Source organism: Wolffia australiana, chromosome 1, assembly GCF_029677425.1.
Source record: "Wolffia australiana isolate 7733 chromosome 1, ASM2967742v1".
Taxonomy (NCBI): domain Eukaryota; kingdom Viridiplantae; phylum Streptophyta; class Magnoliopsida; order Alismatales; family Araceae; genus Wolffia; species Wolffia australiana.
This window is the reverse complement of record NC_135835.1, coordinates 27,330,519-27,348,957: the sequence shown is the minus strand read 5'-3', so window position 1 is coordinate 27,348,957 and position 18,439 is coordinate 27,330,519. Positions and strand designations below refer to the sequence as shown.

Here is an 18,439-nt window from a genome sequence, read left to right as displayed (position 1 = left end):
CTATTTATCCCTCTCTTCTCTCTCTCTCTGCCCTCATGTCTCTCATCTCTCTCCCTACTATTTATCTCTCTCTGCTCTCTCTCTGCCCTCATATCTCTCATCTCTCTCTCCCCTCATGTCTCTCATCTCTCTCCCTACTATTTATCTCTCTCTGCTCTCTCTCTCCCTACTATTTATCTCTCTCTGCTCTCTCTCTCCCTACTATTTATCTCTCATCTCTCTCTCCCCTCATGTCTCTCATCTCTCTCCCTACTATTTATCTCTCTCTGCTCTCTCTCTCTCCCTACTATTTATCTCTCTCTGCTCTCTCTCTCTCCCTACTATTTATCTCTCTCTGCTCTCTCTCTCTCTGCCCTCATGTCTCTCATCGCTCACTACCATCTATCTCTCTCTCCCCTCATGTCTATCATCTCTCTCTCTACTATTTATCTCCGTCTCTCATCTCTCTCTTCTGTCTCTCCCCCTCTCCTCTCTCTCTTGCTCTATGTCAACAGTATCCACACCGCACAGCCTATTTAATTAAATGGGTTCCAACTTCCAAAGATTGAAGCTTGTCAATGGCAAACTTCGAGCAAACCCATCAACGATTCGGCCTCCCAAGCTGACCATGGCGTCGAGCAAGACTCCTCTTCCCTCTCATCCGCCATCAATCTCAACTGGGCCATCTCTCTAAATGGAATTCGAAGGGGGAAGACCACGGAGAGGCAGCCGCTTCTCCTCCCTCATTCATCTTCAACTGTTGAAATCTGTTCGGGGTAGGAAGACGGCGTGGAAAGCATCAATCTTGCTCTTGATTTTCGTCTTGTTCTTCATCTTTGCAATTCGCCGGCGTCGTATCGCCTTCGATTCTGGCGGCTTAACTCCACGAGAAAGTAGCAGTGAGTACTTCTCTCCCGTTTTTGTTATCCTTGTTCATACCAATCTCAAGGGACAGGATAGAACATTGAAGATTCAGACTCAAGAAATGCATAAAGTTAGACGATTATTTCAGGATTAGAAAGATTGGGTATATTTTTTTTTGAAGATCGATTGGTAGGTTTAAAGATATAATATGTACTTAACAGCTTGATTAGATGGATTCATACGGTGGATCAGTTGAATGTTAAACAGTACATTGGAGAGAGAGTTGACTTAGGTGATTACAGGTTGGTATTATGGATGGATGAACATCTGTTTTCTTTTAAGATTAAATCGCTGATCGAGCAAAAACCCAGATTCTTGATTCGAAGCAGGTTTTCATTTGAATTAGTGGAATCAGCAGCAAAGAATTGGAAATAGATGAATCGTCTGATGGCTGTTAGATTTTTTGGTTGGATGACCTTCTCTTTTCTTGTATTAAGAAAACACTCGTATGGCATAAACCCTGATTGTTAGTTCCAAGTAGGTTTGCTTTTGAATTAATCGATTATGGAAGATAGATATTTAAGAGATGAATTGACTGACCACCGTTATATAGTGTGGATGGATGGATTTCTATTTTCGTGAACTATGGAATCACTGATTCAGTACAAACCCTGAGCGTTGATTCCAAGCATGTTTTAATTAGAATTGGTGGATTGTGCAAGATAGATTGGAAAGAGATGACTTGATTGTTTGCTGGTACATAGTTTGGATAAACATTTGTTTCCTGTTCATTGGAGTTACTGATATAGCAGGAGTCCTGATCATTGCTTGCAAACAGGTTTCATTTGAATTACTAGATTGTGAAAGGATAGATTGTACAGGCTGATTGTGGGGCACAACCGCAAGGTTGGACATACCCAGCACCGTGTATTTTGCCAAATTAAAAAAAAAACAGGCTGATTGTGAGGCGATAATTTGGAATTGATGAACATCTGTTTTCTTACAGCTAGAAATCATTCATACAGCATAAACGCTGATGGTTTTTTTCCGAGCAGGTTTACAGAAGGATGTTTTCAAGCCCAGACGAAGTACAGTTCCAGGGGAGGAATTCCTTGGCGGACTTCTCGCCGATGGATTCGCTGACCATGGCGCCTGCAGGAGCAGATATCAATCAGGCTTGCTCAGAAATCCATCACCTCACAAGCCGTCTGCATACCTCATCAAGAGACTGCGGCAGTATGAGGCAATTCACCGGAAATGTGGGCCTCATACACACTCTTACAATGTCAGTGCTGAACTCCTGAGATCAGTCAGAACATCACAAACCACAATTGAGACAGAGTGCAAATATGTTCTATGGACACCGGCTGGTGGGCTGGGAAACAGAATGATCTCTTTGGCTTCAACATTTCTTTATGCTCTTCTCTCTGGCAGAGTTCTTCTCATCGACCGCGGCCAGGATTTTTCAAATCTGATGTGTGAGCCATTCCCTGGCACAAGCTGGCTTCTTCCTCTGGATTTCCCCATTAGCAATATGAGATCCTTTGGGCTTGGAGATGCCCTTAGCTATAGCAGCTTGCTGAGGGGAAAAAAGATAATAAATGATGTGAATGGGCCAGTCGTCTCCGCCCGCCGTCCCCAGTCATTTGTGTATATTCACCTGGTTAGTGGGTTCACTCTCCATGACTCTCTTTTTTTCTGTGAGGAGGATCAGATTGCTCTGAGGGAGGTCCCATGGCTGCTGATCAGGTCAGACAACTACTTTGTGCCGGGGCTGTTTGTGAACGCGTTCTTTGAGCCCGAACTTCGGTTCATGTTCCAGGACAAAGAGGCTGTTTTCCACCATCTCTGTCGGTATCTCTTCCACCCGAACAACAGAGTCTGGGACATGGTCACCGGCTACTACCAGACCCGCTTAGCTCAATCTGAAGAGATCGTGGGCATCCAAATCAGAGTATTTGACAAGAAGGCAGCCCCTTTTGAGGTGGTTTTAAAACAAGTCATCAACTGCACCCTGACCGAGAAAATTCTCCCTGAGGTCAATGCCAAGAAGAAGAAGAAGACAGCGGTTCTCATTACCTCTCTCTACTCTGGATACTTGGAAAGGTTTCAAGAAATTTACCAGAAGGACATTGGAAAGTTGGGCGAAGGGGTAATCAGTTTCTTCCAACCTAGCCATGAAGGACGACAAGTGAAGGATGATGAGGTCCATGACATGAAAGCATGGACAGAGATGAGTCTACTGGGTTTGGCCGACGTGCTCGTCACGACTGCACGGTCGACATTTGGCTATGTTGGCCAGGCACTTGCTGGTGTTGAGCCATGGATTCTTGTCACACCAGAAAAGGCCACTGTGCCAGAGCCTTCATGCATTAAGGAAATGTCCCTGGATCCCTGCTTTCAAGATATGCCACAATATATATGCAAGGAGAAGAAGAATGGGGACACTAGTAAGTTGGTGCCATACATAACTCGGTGTAAGGACGTTCCGTCGGGAGTCAAGTTGGTCAATAGGACTGTGTGGTAGTAGATTTTTCTTAGATATTTTAATTTGGGTACATTTGTTTCATCTTTCAGTTTTTTTACTTTCATAATGACTCATACTATGTCAATATGGCGTAAGTATAAATTGTAATTATTTCTTGTTGCTTCAAAATTCCAACGTCACATAAATAACATGAGGATCAATTTTGCGAGAGAACTGTCAGTCTCACAATCAGAATAAATGTTCTGATGTAATGGTCCGCATGATTTCAACTTTGCCGTTATCTGGATTCTTAATAAGGGCTCTTCTCATTTCTTTTTAACTTTTATGGACCGAATATGTGAAGATTATTATTAAGCCCTTTTGTAGTGTATCATTAAGATGTTATTATTGGTATCCCATGATGGTTTGATTTAGTGACAGAGCAAGAGAATTAAATGTGATATATTCCCTTCTAGTTGGTAATCTGTTTGAAACCATTTTGTGATTGGTTCATGATTACCACCTTGGCATAGTTTTCTACATACTGAAAGCCACATATTTTAATGAAACATTTCTTTCAACGCTCACACCCATATCAATCAATCATTCTGTAGCACACTGATGTATTTTATTATTACTTGTATTACTTTTATTTTTCTTTCGTACACATTTCACAGCACAAAAAAATATAAACAGAATAATTTGATATCAGAATGAATAGTTAAATAAAGGCTTCTTAGCTTAAAATATTTTCCTTACTTTCATAGTTTGAAAGACTCTTTAGGGAAAGAGTTCACTGAATTGATCTATAAAAACTAATATGAATAAATTTGAATTAATAGTTTTGTTATCATTTAACATTATGCAATAAAAGTTAGAAATTTCCTTGAACAAAATATTGAAATATAGGATGAGAAACTGAGGTTTATTTTCTTTTGGTTCAAGATACTAAACAAAATAAAAGAAGAAATAATTTCTTTTGATTCGTGATTTTTAATTTTTGGTCATGAAAATTCAGCAATGAAATTTATGACTAATCTTCAGGAAAAACCGTAATCAAATTTCAGATTACAATGAGATAAGATTTATTTTTTTACAGAATTTGTTAAATATTTTAAAGAAGAAAAGATAGAAATTCAAATTCAATACAGATATTAAAGAATTTTATTGTGAAATTTTAGGAAAATATAGACTATATATGGAAATAAACTGTAGAATAATAAAATTCAAAATTTAGATAAAGTAAAGAGAATGATACAGAGAAATAAAGTAGAAAATTTTGGGGAAGTTGAATTTTTAGGCTAATTTGATATAGATCTATGAATCTAAAATGGTAACTGTGATGAGAAACATAAGAGACCAGTTTTTTATGTTATGAATATTGCTATTTAAGGCAAAGAAGATATCTCAACCTTAAAAAATCTTTCTAGACCTTGTATATGTCGCCCATGCCTTAGCGTTTTGCTGACACTCAAGAAGGATTTTAATGATTGCATCCAAAGAAGTAAGAAGTATTTTGATTGTCTCAACTGCTGCACTATTCTTAACCAACTGGGTTGGGGAGACCTATCATTGTCATTTTTCTTCCTCTGCCCATTTTTTATTTTTTATGGGTGGATAGAGGGTTAAAAGATGAAACTGTCCTCAAAATTTGGGCTCAATCTGACGAGTGTAGCTCTAGATATCGTCATTTTAAATTGACTTGATCTCAACCATTAGATCTAAGTCTCTCTCCTTGTTTTCTTCCCAAATTGACCATGGGCTCTATGTGTCATGGGTGCTAGAAAAACAGTCAGAGAGAGAAATAGAAAATAAAAAAGTTCAACACCCTTTTGATGCTGATTTCAGCGTCAAAAGTTATCCTATTTCGACTAGCGCATTGCCACCTGAACAGCGCAATCAAAAAATGACTTCATTAGGAGTAAAATAACATTAATTTTATGACACTATTTTCAGCATCATAAACCATTCTTCTTAAGATAGTTAGATCAAAACACATTGCCTTAACATATCACAATTTTTCTGCAAGTCGTCCCACATTTATCGCAAAAAAATGACCTACATCTTTTGTATTTTTCTACATCAGCAGGTAAATCATTGTATTTTATAAAAATCATAAATTGACTCATTCCGTATGCCATGTTGAATTTTCCAAAAACCTACAGTATTAGTTGAATCATTATTGCGTCATAAATTTGTTGGGTTGTGTGTTGCAGTTCAATAATGGAAAACAGCTTTCTCCATGGATAAGGAAGTGTTTATCGATTCTCAATCGATCTATAAAATTAATACATCATATGTACCTTACGGAGAACTTGTTCCGCCCTTGACCTGCTCACTATGAGATCACTTTGAAGTCGTTCATGTTCCTGGCCTCTAGAAGTATCCACGCGATCACATTGATCTTAAATCTCCACCTGTTCTTCTTCAACTCTCTTAAAAATCTTGAAGATCTTATCACTATGAAGACACTCTCCTTGGTTGGGTAGATAAGAGAGCACATTGGAGAAAGGAGGGCTCTTCATTCTGGCTGGCCTGGGTGCTAGAAATGAGTGGCCCTTCCTTATTTATATTTTACTTAAGTTTTTCTCAAAAACCCCATAAAGTAAAATATATTCACCAATGCCCCTGTGATCGTATGCATGTGACCCTCTAGGCCCATTTACCATTTTATTTAATAACTATAGTGGCCCAATAACAATTACTGGCCAACTAAGTATTGATTTATCTCAATCAATAGGTTAAGTTTGCAGTTCGTGGGGTGCCAAGCTACACCTCATGCTCTAGAAGATACCGAGTAGTGTTTGAAGTCTATCATGGAACCTTTACCATCATCGGTTACCGTATATGTATAATCCATCATCCGCGTGAGACTCTCTAATGACGTAGGGTATGGTTGATCGTCAAACCCTAATCATACATATTTCCTTGTAATATGTATGATATTTTAAGGGTAATTTTCATGTTATGATACCCCCATACTTAAAATATTTCTAGTCACTTGGGAATGTTCTAATTTGCATGAAGTATTATAAATATCAGTTATATCCTAAGAATGAAAACTCCCCATAGATTAATCAGAAACGGTCATTCAATTATAATAAGTGTTATATGCATCTATGGAATTAATTTAATAACTTCTAGATGGATATCTATTTCCCATCATTCTAAATCTCAGATTAGTGTCATAATATATTTTAGGATTTTTAAAATAAGTCATCTTATTTCAGTTTATGCTAAATTAACTTCTTACATTATCACTTTTCTATTCTGTAACACATATTCTGTGAGACTTAACCCCAATATTATCCTTATAGATCTTTAACAATAGTCATAATTAAATAAGATTTAAGTTTAAGAAGCTAATTTTAAAAGAATAGCATATATTGTAAAATCCTTAGTCTTTCACATTGTTATTGAATTGTCTTGAATCTTGTATGGATACCTATTTCCCATCATTCTAAATTTGATGTTAGGGTTGTAATAGTTTTTGAGGATTTTTTAATAATTCATCATTATTTCAGTTTGCACTAAATTAATTCTTACTCTATCACCTTTTTATCCTTTTAGATTTATTCTATGATATTTAACCCCCTGAATTATCTTTATAGATGTTTGATTAATCATAATTAAATAAGACTTAAGTCTAAGGAGGTATTTTTAAAAGAATGAGACATATTGCAAAATTCATAGTTTTTCAGTGTTATTGCATTGTCTTCAATCTTGTACGAATACTTATTTCCCATCATTCTAAATCAAATATAAGGGTTGTAGAATTTTTTGAGGATTTTTTTAATAATTCATCATTAGTTCAGTTTACACTAAATTAACTTCTTACTCTATCACTTTTCTATCTTTTTAGATGTATTCTATGATATTTAACCCCATAATTATCTTTATAGATATTTTATATTAATTACAATAATACTATCATATATTTACCTAATTAGATTTATATCATCATTGTATTCTTATTTTTAATTTAAGATATCTTGTATTATTGATATTTAAAGACACATTCACATTGATGGAGTTCAAATGAGTGATAGATACCCCAAAGTTCTTAAAATAAAAAAAAATATTACAGTTTTTTCATATTGAGACTTATTTATAAGATTTTATATAAAAATACATAATAAAACTAGTTAGAGTCGCTCATTTGAACTCATTGGCTACAACGTCCATTGGCTTTGAAGGCACAGACCTCGGTAAAACTAGTTCAAACATTATACTCCACCTCCGAGACAACATACTTAAGACCACATAAATTAAAACATAACACTGAGATTGAATTTATTTCTCAATGTCTACAATGTCATATGTATATGCTTATTTAATTGAGAAAACACAGTCCCAAAAATTAATATTTAAGTCTCATACATCAGAAAATTGACAAGTTCATACTATATAATTTTAATGCATGTTTTCAAATTTCCCAGTCATACGCAGCTCAATAAACATAACCTGAATATAATGTTCATTGATATATATTATTTTTTCATCTCTAAAATTTATGATCTCCTTATCAATAGAATTACCTCTAACCTTGAATAACATGCATGATGTATCTCAATTGTTATATTTTAACATGAATATTTGAGAATTTGTTAAAAATTAGATCCGATGATTAAAGAATTTGATATTGTTATTAAAGAAAAAATATAAGTTTACGCCAAAAAGGCCACAACAAGTTTATGGACATACAGATGTAACCCAAGAAAACTATTGTCATGACTGACCCTAAAGAAACTGCTCCCCAGAGATACTTATAGTCATCTATCATATCTATAATCAGCACTAAAGAGAGAGAGAGAGAGAGAGAGAGATACCTAAAGAAACTGATAAAAAGATAAAAATATATCAATCTTTCCTCATCAGAACAGGTATTTCTCATCCCTGATAAAAATATATCAGCACTATCTATCTATCTCTCTCCCTCCCTCCCTCTCTCTCTCCCCTCTCTCTCTTTCTATATCCCTCTACTTCTCTCTCTCTCTTCCTCCCTCCCACCCTCCCTCTCTTCCTCTCCCTTTCTCTCTCTCTCTCTAAAAAGGCCTCTAACTCAACACTTGTGTATATACGATGACAGATGGAGAAACTCTAAAAAAAATTAATCCTGATATCATGAAGACAAGATAGAAACTATATCAAATTTTCCTACTTGATCTTCTACCTTCCTCAGTTCTCCATCGTGGAAAAACCAAAAAGAAAATAGTAATAATAGCTTCCTCATCAGCAACAGTTGTTTCTCACATTTAATATTTCTTTCTCTCTCTCTAAACAGGCCTCTTACTCAACAGCTGTGCATATAGTACCAATAGATTCCTCATCAGCAACAGTTATTGCTCACATTTAATCTCTCTCTCTCTCTCTCTCTCTCTCTCTCTCTCTCTCTCTCTCTCTCTCTCTCTCTAAAGAAGCCTCTTACTTAACGCTTGGGTATACACTATGGCAGATGGAGACTCTCCAAAAAAACCAATCCTGACCAGACCCAGGTCAAGACCATGCAAGTGTCCATCTCATCTTGCGCTGTATTCAATCTCTCAGCAAAAACAAAGGAACTAGCACCCAACAGCAAGGCTCTCTCGCATCTGCAAGGCCTCTCCTTCTCTAAGGCAAGAAACAGGAGGAATTGTAAGCGTTTCCAACGCTCCAAAAGCATTCCAACAGAAGGGATCCTCCACTAACTCCCCCTCAAACGGCAGCAGTTCAACCTCAGCCATGGTGATATTAGTGCAAGGAATGCTATCGCTGCAGGCAAAATGTATAGGGGGGCTTCTCACATCGTATGTTCCTTTAATATTAGTGTAGGAGACATCGGTAACGTAGACGGCAGAGCTCTGGTTTTGACACCCTTTGGTCAAGCAGTAGTACTGGTCGATGATAATGCAGTTTCTAACGTTCTCCATCATGATAGATTCAAAGGACAAGGCAAAGACAGACCCTGTCCCTCCCTGCCATGTCTTGATCCTCAGCCCATTGTCAGAGTTTCTGATTATGGAGTTTTTCACGTTCATGTGGGAGACGCAGGCCTGAGAGTTGTGCACGCCCAAGCTTCCTATGCTGCAAATCCATGGCCCAATGGGATGAGTTAGGGTTTGATGTCTTGGATGGTGTCTTTAATGGAGGGGGTTCATAAATTGTTGATGAAGGAATGAGACGGGTTGGGGGTTTTCTAGGGTTTGAAATCTAGGATGGTGATTTTAAGGGAGGGATTTGTGAATTAGGGTTTGTGGAGTTTGGGATCTGGGGTAGGATTGTTGATGACCGAATCGGAAGAGTTAGGGTTTCACTGGGGTTTAATGTCTTGGATTGTGTCTTTAATGGAGGGATTTGGATGAATCAGGGGTTGTGGAGTTTGGGATCTGGGGTAGGATTATTGATGACCGAATGGGAAGAGTTAGGGTTTCACTGGGGTTTGATGTCTTGGATTGTCTTTAATGGAGGTATTTGGATGAATTAGGGTTTGGGAAGTTTGGGATTTGGGGTAGTATTACTGATGACCGAATGTGAAAAGTTAGGGTTTCACTAGGGTTTGATGTCTTGGATTCTGTCTTTAATGGAGGGAGTGGATGAATTAGGGTTTTGTGGAGCTCCTGATCTGGGGAAGGATTCTTGATTACAGAACAAGAAAAGTTGGATTTTTTCTAGATTTTGATTTCTAGGATGTGGTAGTGAATAGAGAGATTCGATGAAATCTCTCTACTGATGATAGAATGAGAAGACTCGCTGAGTTAAGATCTGGGGTTTTGGATCTGGGGTAGTAGAATTGCTGATGATAGAATGAGAAGACTCGGACGTTCTATAGGGTCTGAAATCCATGGTGGTGTCTTCAATGGATACACTCAATGAGTTGGGGCTTTTTGAGTTTGGGTTGTGGGGTGGGAATTTTTTATGATGGAAAGATATTTTATGATTTTTTAGTGTTTTCTAGGATTTGAATCTAGGACACTGTCTTGAATTTAGGATGAGATGTTTAGTTTAGGTACCATATGATTCAAAGTTCTTGTGGGGTTTAAACGCATGGGACTACTATGCGTTGATGATTTGAAGTTTTGTAGGGTTTGAACTCCATAAGGTGGTCTTTAATGTAGGGATTGTATGAGTTAGGGTTTGTGGAGTTGTTGATCTGGGGTAGGACTGTCAATGATGGAACAAGAAGAGTAAAGATTATTTAGGTTTTGAAACACCAGAATGGGATATTTAATTTTGGATCAATATGATTTAGGGTTTTGTGGGTGTTTAAGAAATCATGATAGGATCTTGAGTTCAGGAACTAGCTGAGTTAAGGTTTATTAAACAGTTTAACATCAAGAGCTAGGGCTTTTTGGTTCTGAAGTCCAGGTTTTGGTTTTTAGTTAAGGGAAATAGTGAGTTTAGGATGTGGAGTTTGAGATTTAAGATTGGGTCTATAATGGATGAGTCATATGGGTTTGGAATTTGGGGGTTTGAAATTCATGGTTGTTTGTGAGGTTTAAACTCCAGTCCAGAACAGAATCTCTAATGGAGGAATAATATGAGTTAGTGTTTCTAAGGGTTTTGAGGTCAGGGTTAGGATCTAAATGGAGGAAAAAAATGAATTAGGATTTGTGGGACTTGACCAGAGGTTGGGGTAGTCAATGGTGTAAGAAGAAGAGTAAGGATTCTCATAGGGCTTGTCCAGGGGGTGGGATATTCAATGGTGTAAGAAGAAGAGTTAGAGTTCCTATAGGGCTTGATCAAGGAGTAGGATATTCAATGGTGTAAAAAGAAGATTTAGGGCTTCTATGGGGTTTGAAGTGGGGTTGAAGTCTTTAATGGTGGAAGAAGCAGAGAGGGCCTCTGTGGGTTTTGAGATGAGGATGAGTTATGATTTATATGATTTATAAAATAAGGGCTTCGTTAGGTTTAATGTTGGTACCTGATTCCATGGCTTGGCCCACAGGTGATGTTCTCAATGTCCACATGGGAGCAGCCTGGGCCGATGGAGATGCAATCGTCACCTGCCCATGTATGATTGTTAGATATAATTTAAATAAACATAAATCAAAAAATTATAACATGATGATGACCAACGGGATCAAAATTCCTAATCTTGGAGTTGGAGATGAATACTTTTCTTGTTTTCTCGATTATAATAAGATAACTCAAATAATAAGACGATGATGATGGTCGAGAGGATCACCCTTTCTGACCTTGGAGTTGGAGATGACTACCTTTCTTATGTTCTTGATAATTGCAAGGCAAATAAAATAATAAAAACAATACCAATAAAAAGAAATCAAATAATGATAACAAGTTGGTGACGACTACATTTCTTGTGTTCTCGGCAACATTAAGATGAATCAAATAATAGAAATAAAAAAAAATCAAATAATAAGATAATGATGATGATGGCAATGACCAGGGGCATAAGCACTACTGATCTTGGAGTTGGCGATTACTGCACTTCTTGAGTTCTTGATAACAATAAGATAAAACAAATAATAAATAAATGAAATAATAATATGATGATGACGATGAAGGGAATCACCATTGCTGATCTTGGAGTTGGAGATGACTACATTTCTTGTGTTTTCTATGTGGACACCATCAGTGTTGGGGCTGAGTGCAGGGGAATTGATGGAAATACCATCGATAAAGACACCGTCACAGTTATCAAATTTGATGTGGAATTGAGGGCTGTTCTCGATTCGTAGATCCCTTACTGTGATGTTGGAGCTGAGGAAGAACCTGATTAGCTGCACAAGAGGTTATGGTGATCATGATGATGATGATGCTGAAGAATAGGATAATGATGATGGTGATGATTGTCCTGATGATCATGAAGATCATCATTGTTAAAGGAATGGACATTAGAAAAGTGTTCTAGAGTAATAACAATAAGTTAATCATGATGATTACAATGACAATACTACTGTTGGTGATCAATAAGAAGTTAGAGATGAAGATGATGATAGTGCTAATGATGATGAAGATGATGATAATGCTAATGAGGATGAAGATGAAGATGATGATAATGCTAACGATGATGAAGAGGAATATGAGGAATAATGATGACGATGACGAATATGATGAATAATGAGGATGAAAAAAATATATGATGATTAAAATGTTGGTAGTGATGATGATATTAATGATGCTTATAATATGCAGTATTCTGATGACTGATGACTCCAATGATGATCAATTATAGTAAAGAAGAAAATGGAGATGATCATGATGATTATCAGGACCTGAAGTGGAAGATTATCATGACGATCGTGATGATTATAATGATCGTGATGATGAATCTGAAGAGGGAGATCGATGATAATGATAATCATAACAATAGTGATAACGGAAGGGCTAATGATAATGATAACACATACGAATAAAGAGAAGATGATGATGAGGATGATGGAGATGATGATGTTGATGACTATGGTGATGCTGATAATGAAAGTGGGGGTGGTCGTTGTGACGAAGATCAGAAACATAACCATTGATGATGATCGTGATGTTGGGCATGATGGTTATCATGATTGTAATGATGCTGATAATGAAGATGATGATGAAGATGATCATCAAAAGTGATGATAGTTATCATGATGATAAGGATGATGATGATTGAAAATTATGTTGATGATCATCCATAATGATGGTGGTGATATTAAAGGGGTGCTAGTGACGATGGCGATGATGATAGTGTTTATGACGATGATGTTGATGGTAAATAATAAGATGATGATGGCTGTCTACGGTAATGAAGAAGAATATGATGGTGATTGTGATGGTGATGGTAATGATGATGATGATGATATGTTAAAAAAGATGAAGAAAAAGAAAAAAAGAAGAAGCTCGTAACGGACAAATCTTGCACGCGCTTACCGCGGGGCTGTCACACGGGCCTGGCAATGTGCTCCCGTTCGGCCCCTGCCATACTTCAGAATGTTCATGAAAAAGCTCGACTTTTACGTCGTAAATATAACGAGCAAACGACAGAGAGAGAGAGACATAGAGAAAGAGATCGATGAGAGAGAGAGACCGATAGAAAGATAGAGAGAGCGAAAGAAAGATATATGGAGAGAGAGTGAGACAGAGAGAAATATTTACAGGGGGAGAGAGAGAAAGAGGCCGTCAGGGAGAGGGGAGAGAGAGAGAGAGAACAAAAGAGACCGAGGTAAAGCCGTCAGAAAGAAAGAAAGATAAAGAGAGAGAAAGAGAGAGGGAGGGGCCGTCAGAGAGAGAGAGAGAACGATAAAGACAGAGAGAGAGGACGAGAGCGATAGGGAGAGAGAACGATAGAGAGAGAAAGAGAGAGGACGAGACCGATCGAGAGAGAAGGAGAGAGAACGATAGAGAGAGAGAGGAAGAGACCGATACATAGAGAGAGAGAGAGGAAGAGATCGATACATAGAGAGAGAAAGAGAGCAGTAGGAGAGAGATAACGACAGCTCCGCTTCTCTCACGGTCCTTTTCGCTAGGCCCAAATTTCGTCAATCAAAACGATAGGGAGACCGATAGAGTGAGAGATTGATAGAAAGAGCGATAGAGAGAGAAAGACACACACGCATATATATATATATAGAGAGAGAGAGAGAGAGGAAAAGAAATAGGGAGAGAACGTTATATAAGGAGAGAGGAAGAGACGGATAGAAAGAGATAGCGAGATTGAGATAGAGAGGTGGGGTTTTGTTCAAACCTTGTGAGGTTTACAAGAGAGGTTCCACCAGCCCTCGCCATTGCCTTCCACTGTTCCTCCGCCTTGAAGAACCATCCCCTCCAATCTGTAGAACACTATCCATTGCCTCTTGTTATCCCCCACCGGCCACTCTTCCGGCCCTTCCGGCGGCATCAAAACTCCCCCCATCTGCCCAAATTTCAAGATTCATCGTCAACTAACCTTCGTTTCATAAAATCTTAATCTTAGTCCCCAGAGATCAGATAATCGCCAGAGATTATCCTTCTCGAAGAAACAGCAAAACAATCTAGCAAACCAGAGATTATCCTCATCGAACAAACACCAAATCAATCTTTTAAACCAGAGATTATCCTCCTCGAACAAACACCAAATCAGTCTTTCAAACCAGAGATTATCCTCGCCGAACAAACACCAAATCAATCTTTCAAACCAGAGATTATCCTCCTCGAACAAACAACAAATCAATCTATCAAACCAGAGATTATCCTCATCGAACAAACACCAAATCAATCTATCAAGCAAGCCATTGTCCTCCTCGAACAAACACCAAGTCAATCTTTAAAGCCAGATATTATCGTCCAAAAAATCGTCGAATCAATCTTTCAAGCCAGAGATTATTCTCCTCGGAAAAACACCAAATCAATCTATGAAACCAGAGATTATCCTCCTCGAACAAACACCAAATCAATCTATCAAACAACAGATTATCCTCCTCGAACAAACAAAAAATCAATGTATCGAACCAGAGACTACCCTCGACAGGATCTAACCTGGAAGACGAGCCCCGGCTTGCAAGGACCGGAGAAGATGATCGATCGGATCGTGAAGATCCCGTCGGAGGGAACGAGAAGCGTGGCGTTCTCCGCCGCGCAAGCGTCGTTCCAGGCCGATCGAAACGCGGCCGTGTCGTCGATCGATCCATTACCCGCGGCACCGTAATCAGCAACGTTGAACACCGAAGGATCGTACCATGGCGGATCGTAAGGATCGCTCGGCGCCATAGCCGGCTCTTCAGAGACAGAGATAGCCTCTGCTTCATCAGTCTTCAAATGCCGACTTCCCTGACATTCTTTAACTCCAACCCACAACTCCATCGCCATTGCCCACATCAAGAAGACCTTCCCAAGCATGTCTCTCTCTAGAACTGTATCTCTCTCTCTAGATATCTATCTCTCTCTCTAGGAGTCTTGCCGGGGAGTGTGGCAGAGGGAAGGAGAGGTGGAGGGAGAGTTTAAAAGGAGGGAAGGAGGGGGGGCCGTTGGTCGGTGGGGCCAACGGGGTGACACGTGGCGGTCGGAGGGGTCGTTTGTCTGTGAGAGGTGAGTGGATGTGCGTGGTGAGTTGAGGGGAAGGCGCGAAAAAGGTCGCTTATCGACTCTGTTCTCACTTGTCTCACATGAACTGGTTGTAAAGGGTTTTGGATGCAGCAAGTTTGTCTCTCTCTCTCTCTCTCTCTCTCTCTCTCTCTCTCTCTCTCTCTCTCTCTCTCTCTCTCTCTCTCTCTCTCTCTCTCTCTCTCTCTCTCTCTCTCTCTCTCTCTCTCTCTCTCTCTCTCTCTCTATCTCTCTATCTCTCTCTCTCTCTCTTTCTCTCTCTATCTCTCTCTTTCTCTCTCTTTCTTTCTCTCTCTATCTCTATCTCTCTTTCTCTCTCTCTATCTCTCTATCTCTCTCTTTCTCTCTCTATCTCTATCTCTCTTTCTCTCTCTCTCTTTCTCTCTCTTTCTCTCTCTCTCTCTCTCTCTCTCTCTCTCTCTCTCTCTTTCTCTCTCTTTCTCTCTCTCTATCTCTCTATCTCTCTCTCTTTCTCTCTCTATCTCTATCTCTCTTTCTCTCTCACTCTATTTATCTCTATCTATCTCTATCACTATCTCTATCTCTATCTCTCTCTCTCTCTATCTATCTTTCTCTATCTCTCTCTATCTCTATTTATCTCTATTTATCTCTCTCTCTCTATCTATCTACATTTTTCTCTCTCCATTTACGTCTCTCTCGACCTCTATCTATCTATATATCTACCTATTTATCTTCATACCCATCTATATATCTATATATACATCTACCCATCGATCTGTATACCTACCTATCTATATATCTTTGTACCTATATAGCTTTCTAATCTACATAGACCTGTACTCATATATCTATACATCTACCTATCTATCTATCTATCTAATCTATACATAAATCTACCCATTCATCTATCTCTTATATACATATCCTTCTATCTATCTATCTATCCATCCATCTATCTATCTATCCATCCATCTATCTATCTATCCATCCATCCATCCATCCATCCATCTATATATCTATCTATCTATCTATCTATATACCTATCAATCTATCTATCATCTATCTATCTATCTATCTTTCTATCGATCTATAAAAATATCCTTCTGTCCATCTATCTATCAATACATATATCTTTCTATGTCTAGCCTATCTCTCTCCCTATTTCTTTCTCTCTCTGTCTATGTCTCTGCTTTGTCTATTATTATACGATCATGGCAACAAAATTATGAAAATATTCCATCACCAAGAAATTTATTTTTCTAAACACACTCATTTCACTAACTATCGTTGTATTGATTTATAAAAGAAGAAGAGAGTTGATTTATATGGAACCTAAAAAAAGTATTGTTAAGGTTTTTTATTATCTTTACATATAGTTCTTCAGATCCCTTTCTCACTCTCCTCTCATTTAGTTCCCATCAGCCTTTTATGTTTTTTAATTTCTCTCTATGAGAAGGATCTCATATATTTTATCCTGGGTTATCCTTGAATCTTATTTTATACTCTCCCTTTCTCTGTCTCCCTCTTAAATCTACCTTTCTATCCACCTATTTATCTATCTCCATCTATATCTTTCTCCATATCTATCTCAATCTTTATGCCTCTCCTTCTCGCTGTTTGTGTATATATATCTCCCTTTCTCTCTATATATCTATCTCGCTCTGTCCATCTATATCTCTATCTATCTCCCTTATCTCTCTCTCTATCTCTCTCCCTTCTCTCTTTATATATCTATCTCCCGTCCACCTCTATCTCTCTCCCTTTATTTCTCCCTGTCTATCTCCTTCTCTCTCTCTCTCCATCCTTCTATCTCTCTCTCGTTCTCTCTCTATCTCTATCAATATATAAATCTCTATCAATCAATCGTTTTATATATTTATCTCTCTCACATTCTCTCTCTATCTCCATCAATCTATCGTTTTATATATTTGTCTCTCTCTCTTGTTCTCTATCGATATTTTTTTCATTTATCGCTGACGCCTTCTATCTCTCCTCCCCTCCCTTTCCTTCTGTCAAACTCTCCATTTTTCTCTCTCCCTGCCTCTCTATCAATCTCTCTCTATCTCTATCTCCATTCTTTCTATTGTGTTAAGAAATACTCGTGAAATTTGTAATCTTCGTTATCCAGGAATGTGGGACAGGAAGGAAAAGGGCCGCCCGGCCAAAGCGGCGGTGATGGAAGGATGTGGGGGCAGTCAATGGCCAGTAGAATTGGGCCAAAATCATTCCTTTCGTTTTCTTCTTATTCCCGTGACTCTTTCTTGGACTTTTGCTTCACGGCCAGCGAGCACAGACTTTGAATATTTGCACATCTCCTTCACGGGTCGTCCTTGTCTTTCCCTTTCCATCTGCCTACTTATTTGGATCTCTATTCGTCTGCTTTTCTTTCTCCGTCTGTTTATTTCTGTACCCGCGTATCTGGCCATCTGTTTGCCTATTGATGTGTTCTCTTGTATTACAGCCTTTCAGTTGTGCGGCTAATTATCCTGCTATATGGATAACCTCTCTCTCTCTCTCTCTCTCTCTCTCTCTCTCTCTCTCTCTCTCTCTCTCTCTCTCTCTCTCTCTCTCTCTCTCTCTCTCTCTCTCTCTCTCTCTCTCTCTCTCTCTCTCTCTCTCTCTCTCTCTCTCTATCTATCTATCTATCTATATATATATATATATATATATCTCTATCTCTATCTCTCTCTCTATCTCTATCTCTATCTCTCTCTCTTTGTCCGTCTCTCTCTGTCTCTCTCTGTCTCTCTATCTCTATCTCTATCTCTCTCTCTCTCTTTGTCCGTCTCTCTCTGTCTCTCTCTGTCTCTCTCTGTCTCTCTATCTCTATCTCTATCTCTCTCTCTCTCTCTTTGTCCGTCTCTTTCTGTCTCTCTCTCTCTCTATCTCTATCTCTATCTCTCTCTCTCTTTGTCCGTCCCTCTCTGTCTCTCTCTCTCTCTCCCTCTCTCTCCCTCTCCCTCTCCCTCTCTCTCTATCTATCTATCTCTTTCTCATTCTCATTCTCATTCTCTTTCTCACTCTCTCTTTTTTTCATTCTCATTCTCTCTCTCTCTCTCAAAATTAATCCCTCTTTCTCATTCTCTTTCTTCCTCTCTTTCTCTCTCGCATTACTCCCTCTCTCTTTCTCATTCTCATTCTCTTTCTCTCTCTTTCACATTCTCATTCTAT

At 38.5% G+C, this 18,439-nt stretch overlaps 2 protein-coding genes across 2 annotated transcripts; one reads left to right on the top strand and one right to left on the bottom strand.

Moving 5' to 3' along the window:
* The first annotated feature begins 517 nt into the window (after nucleotides 1-517).
* Nucleotides 518-3,499, top strand: LOC144713157 (galactoside 2-alpha-L-fucosyltransferase-like). Its single transcript, XM_078587663.1, has 2 exons — nucleotides 518-878; nucleotides 1,899-3,499. The coding sequence occupies exons 1-2, from the start codon at nucleotides 674-676 to the stop codon at nucleotides 3,368-3,370; spliced, it is 1,677 nt and encodes a 558-aa protein (XP_078443789.1). The 5' UTR covers nucleotides 518-673; the 3' UTR covers nucleotides 3,371-3,499.
* Nucleotides 3,500-8,450: 4,951 nt separating this feature from the next.
* On the bottom strand, nucleotides 8,451-15,566 carry LOC144713147 (polygalacturonase At1g48100-like). The gene is made up of 6 exons (XM_078587653.1): nucleotides 14,744-15,566; nucleotides 13,974-14,141; nucleotides 13,160-13,204; nucleotides 11,823-12,030; nucleotides 11,211-11,292; nucleotides 8,451-9,373 (listed from the first exon to the last, which is right to left on the bottom strand). The coding sequence occupies exons 1-6, from the start codon at nucleotides 15,101-15,103 to the stop codon at nucleotides 8,872-8,874; spliced, it is 1,365 nt and encodes a 454-aa protein (XP_078443779.1). The 5' UTR covers nucleotides 15,104-15,566; the 3' UTR covers nucleotides 8,451-8,871.
* Between the last annotated feature and the right edge of the window lie 2,873 nt (nucleotides 15,567-18,439).

Excerpts from the sequence above, each read along its gene's own strand:
- LOC144713157 (XM_078587663.1), top strand. The coding sequence starts at position 674 with ATGGAATTCGAAGGGGGAAGACCACGGAGAGGCAGCCGCTTCTCCTCC. Across the intron at positions 879-1,898 it reads AACTCCACGAGAAAGTAGCA|GTTTACAGAAGGATGTTTTC; the intron begins GTGAGTACTTCT and ends TTTTCCGAGCAG.
- LOC144713147 (XM_078587653.1), bottom strand. The coding sequence starts at position 15,103 with ATGCTTGGGAAGGTCTTCTTGATGTGGGCAATGGCGATGGAGTTGTGG. Across the intron at positions 13,205-13,973 it reads TCTCTTGTAAACCTCACAAG|GGGCCGAACGGGAGCACATT; the intron begins GTTTGAACAAAA and ends GAAGTATGGCAG. Across the intron at positions 12,031-13,159 it reads GCCCGTGTGACAGCCCCGCG|CTAATCAGGTTCTTCCTCAG; the intron begins GTAAGCGCGTGC and ends CCTCTTGTGCAG.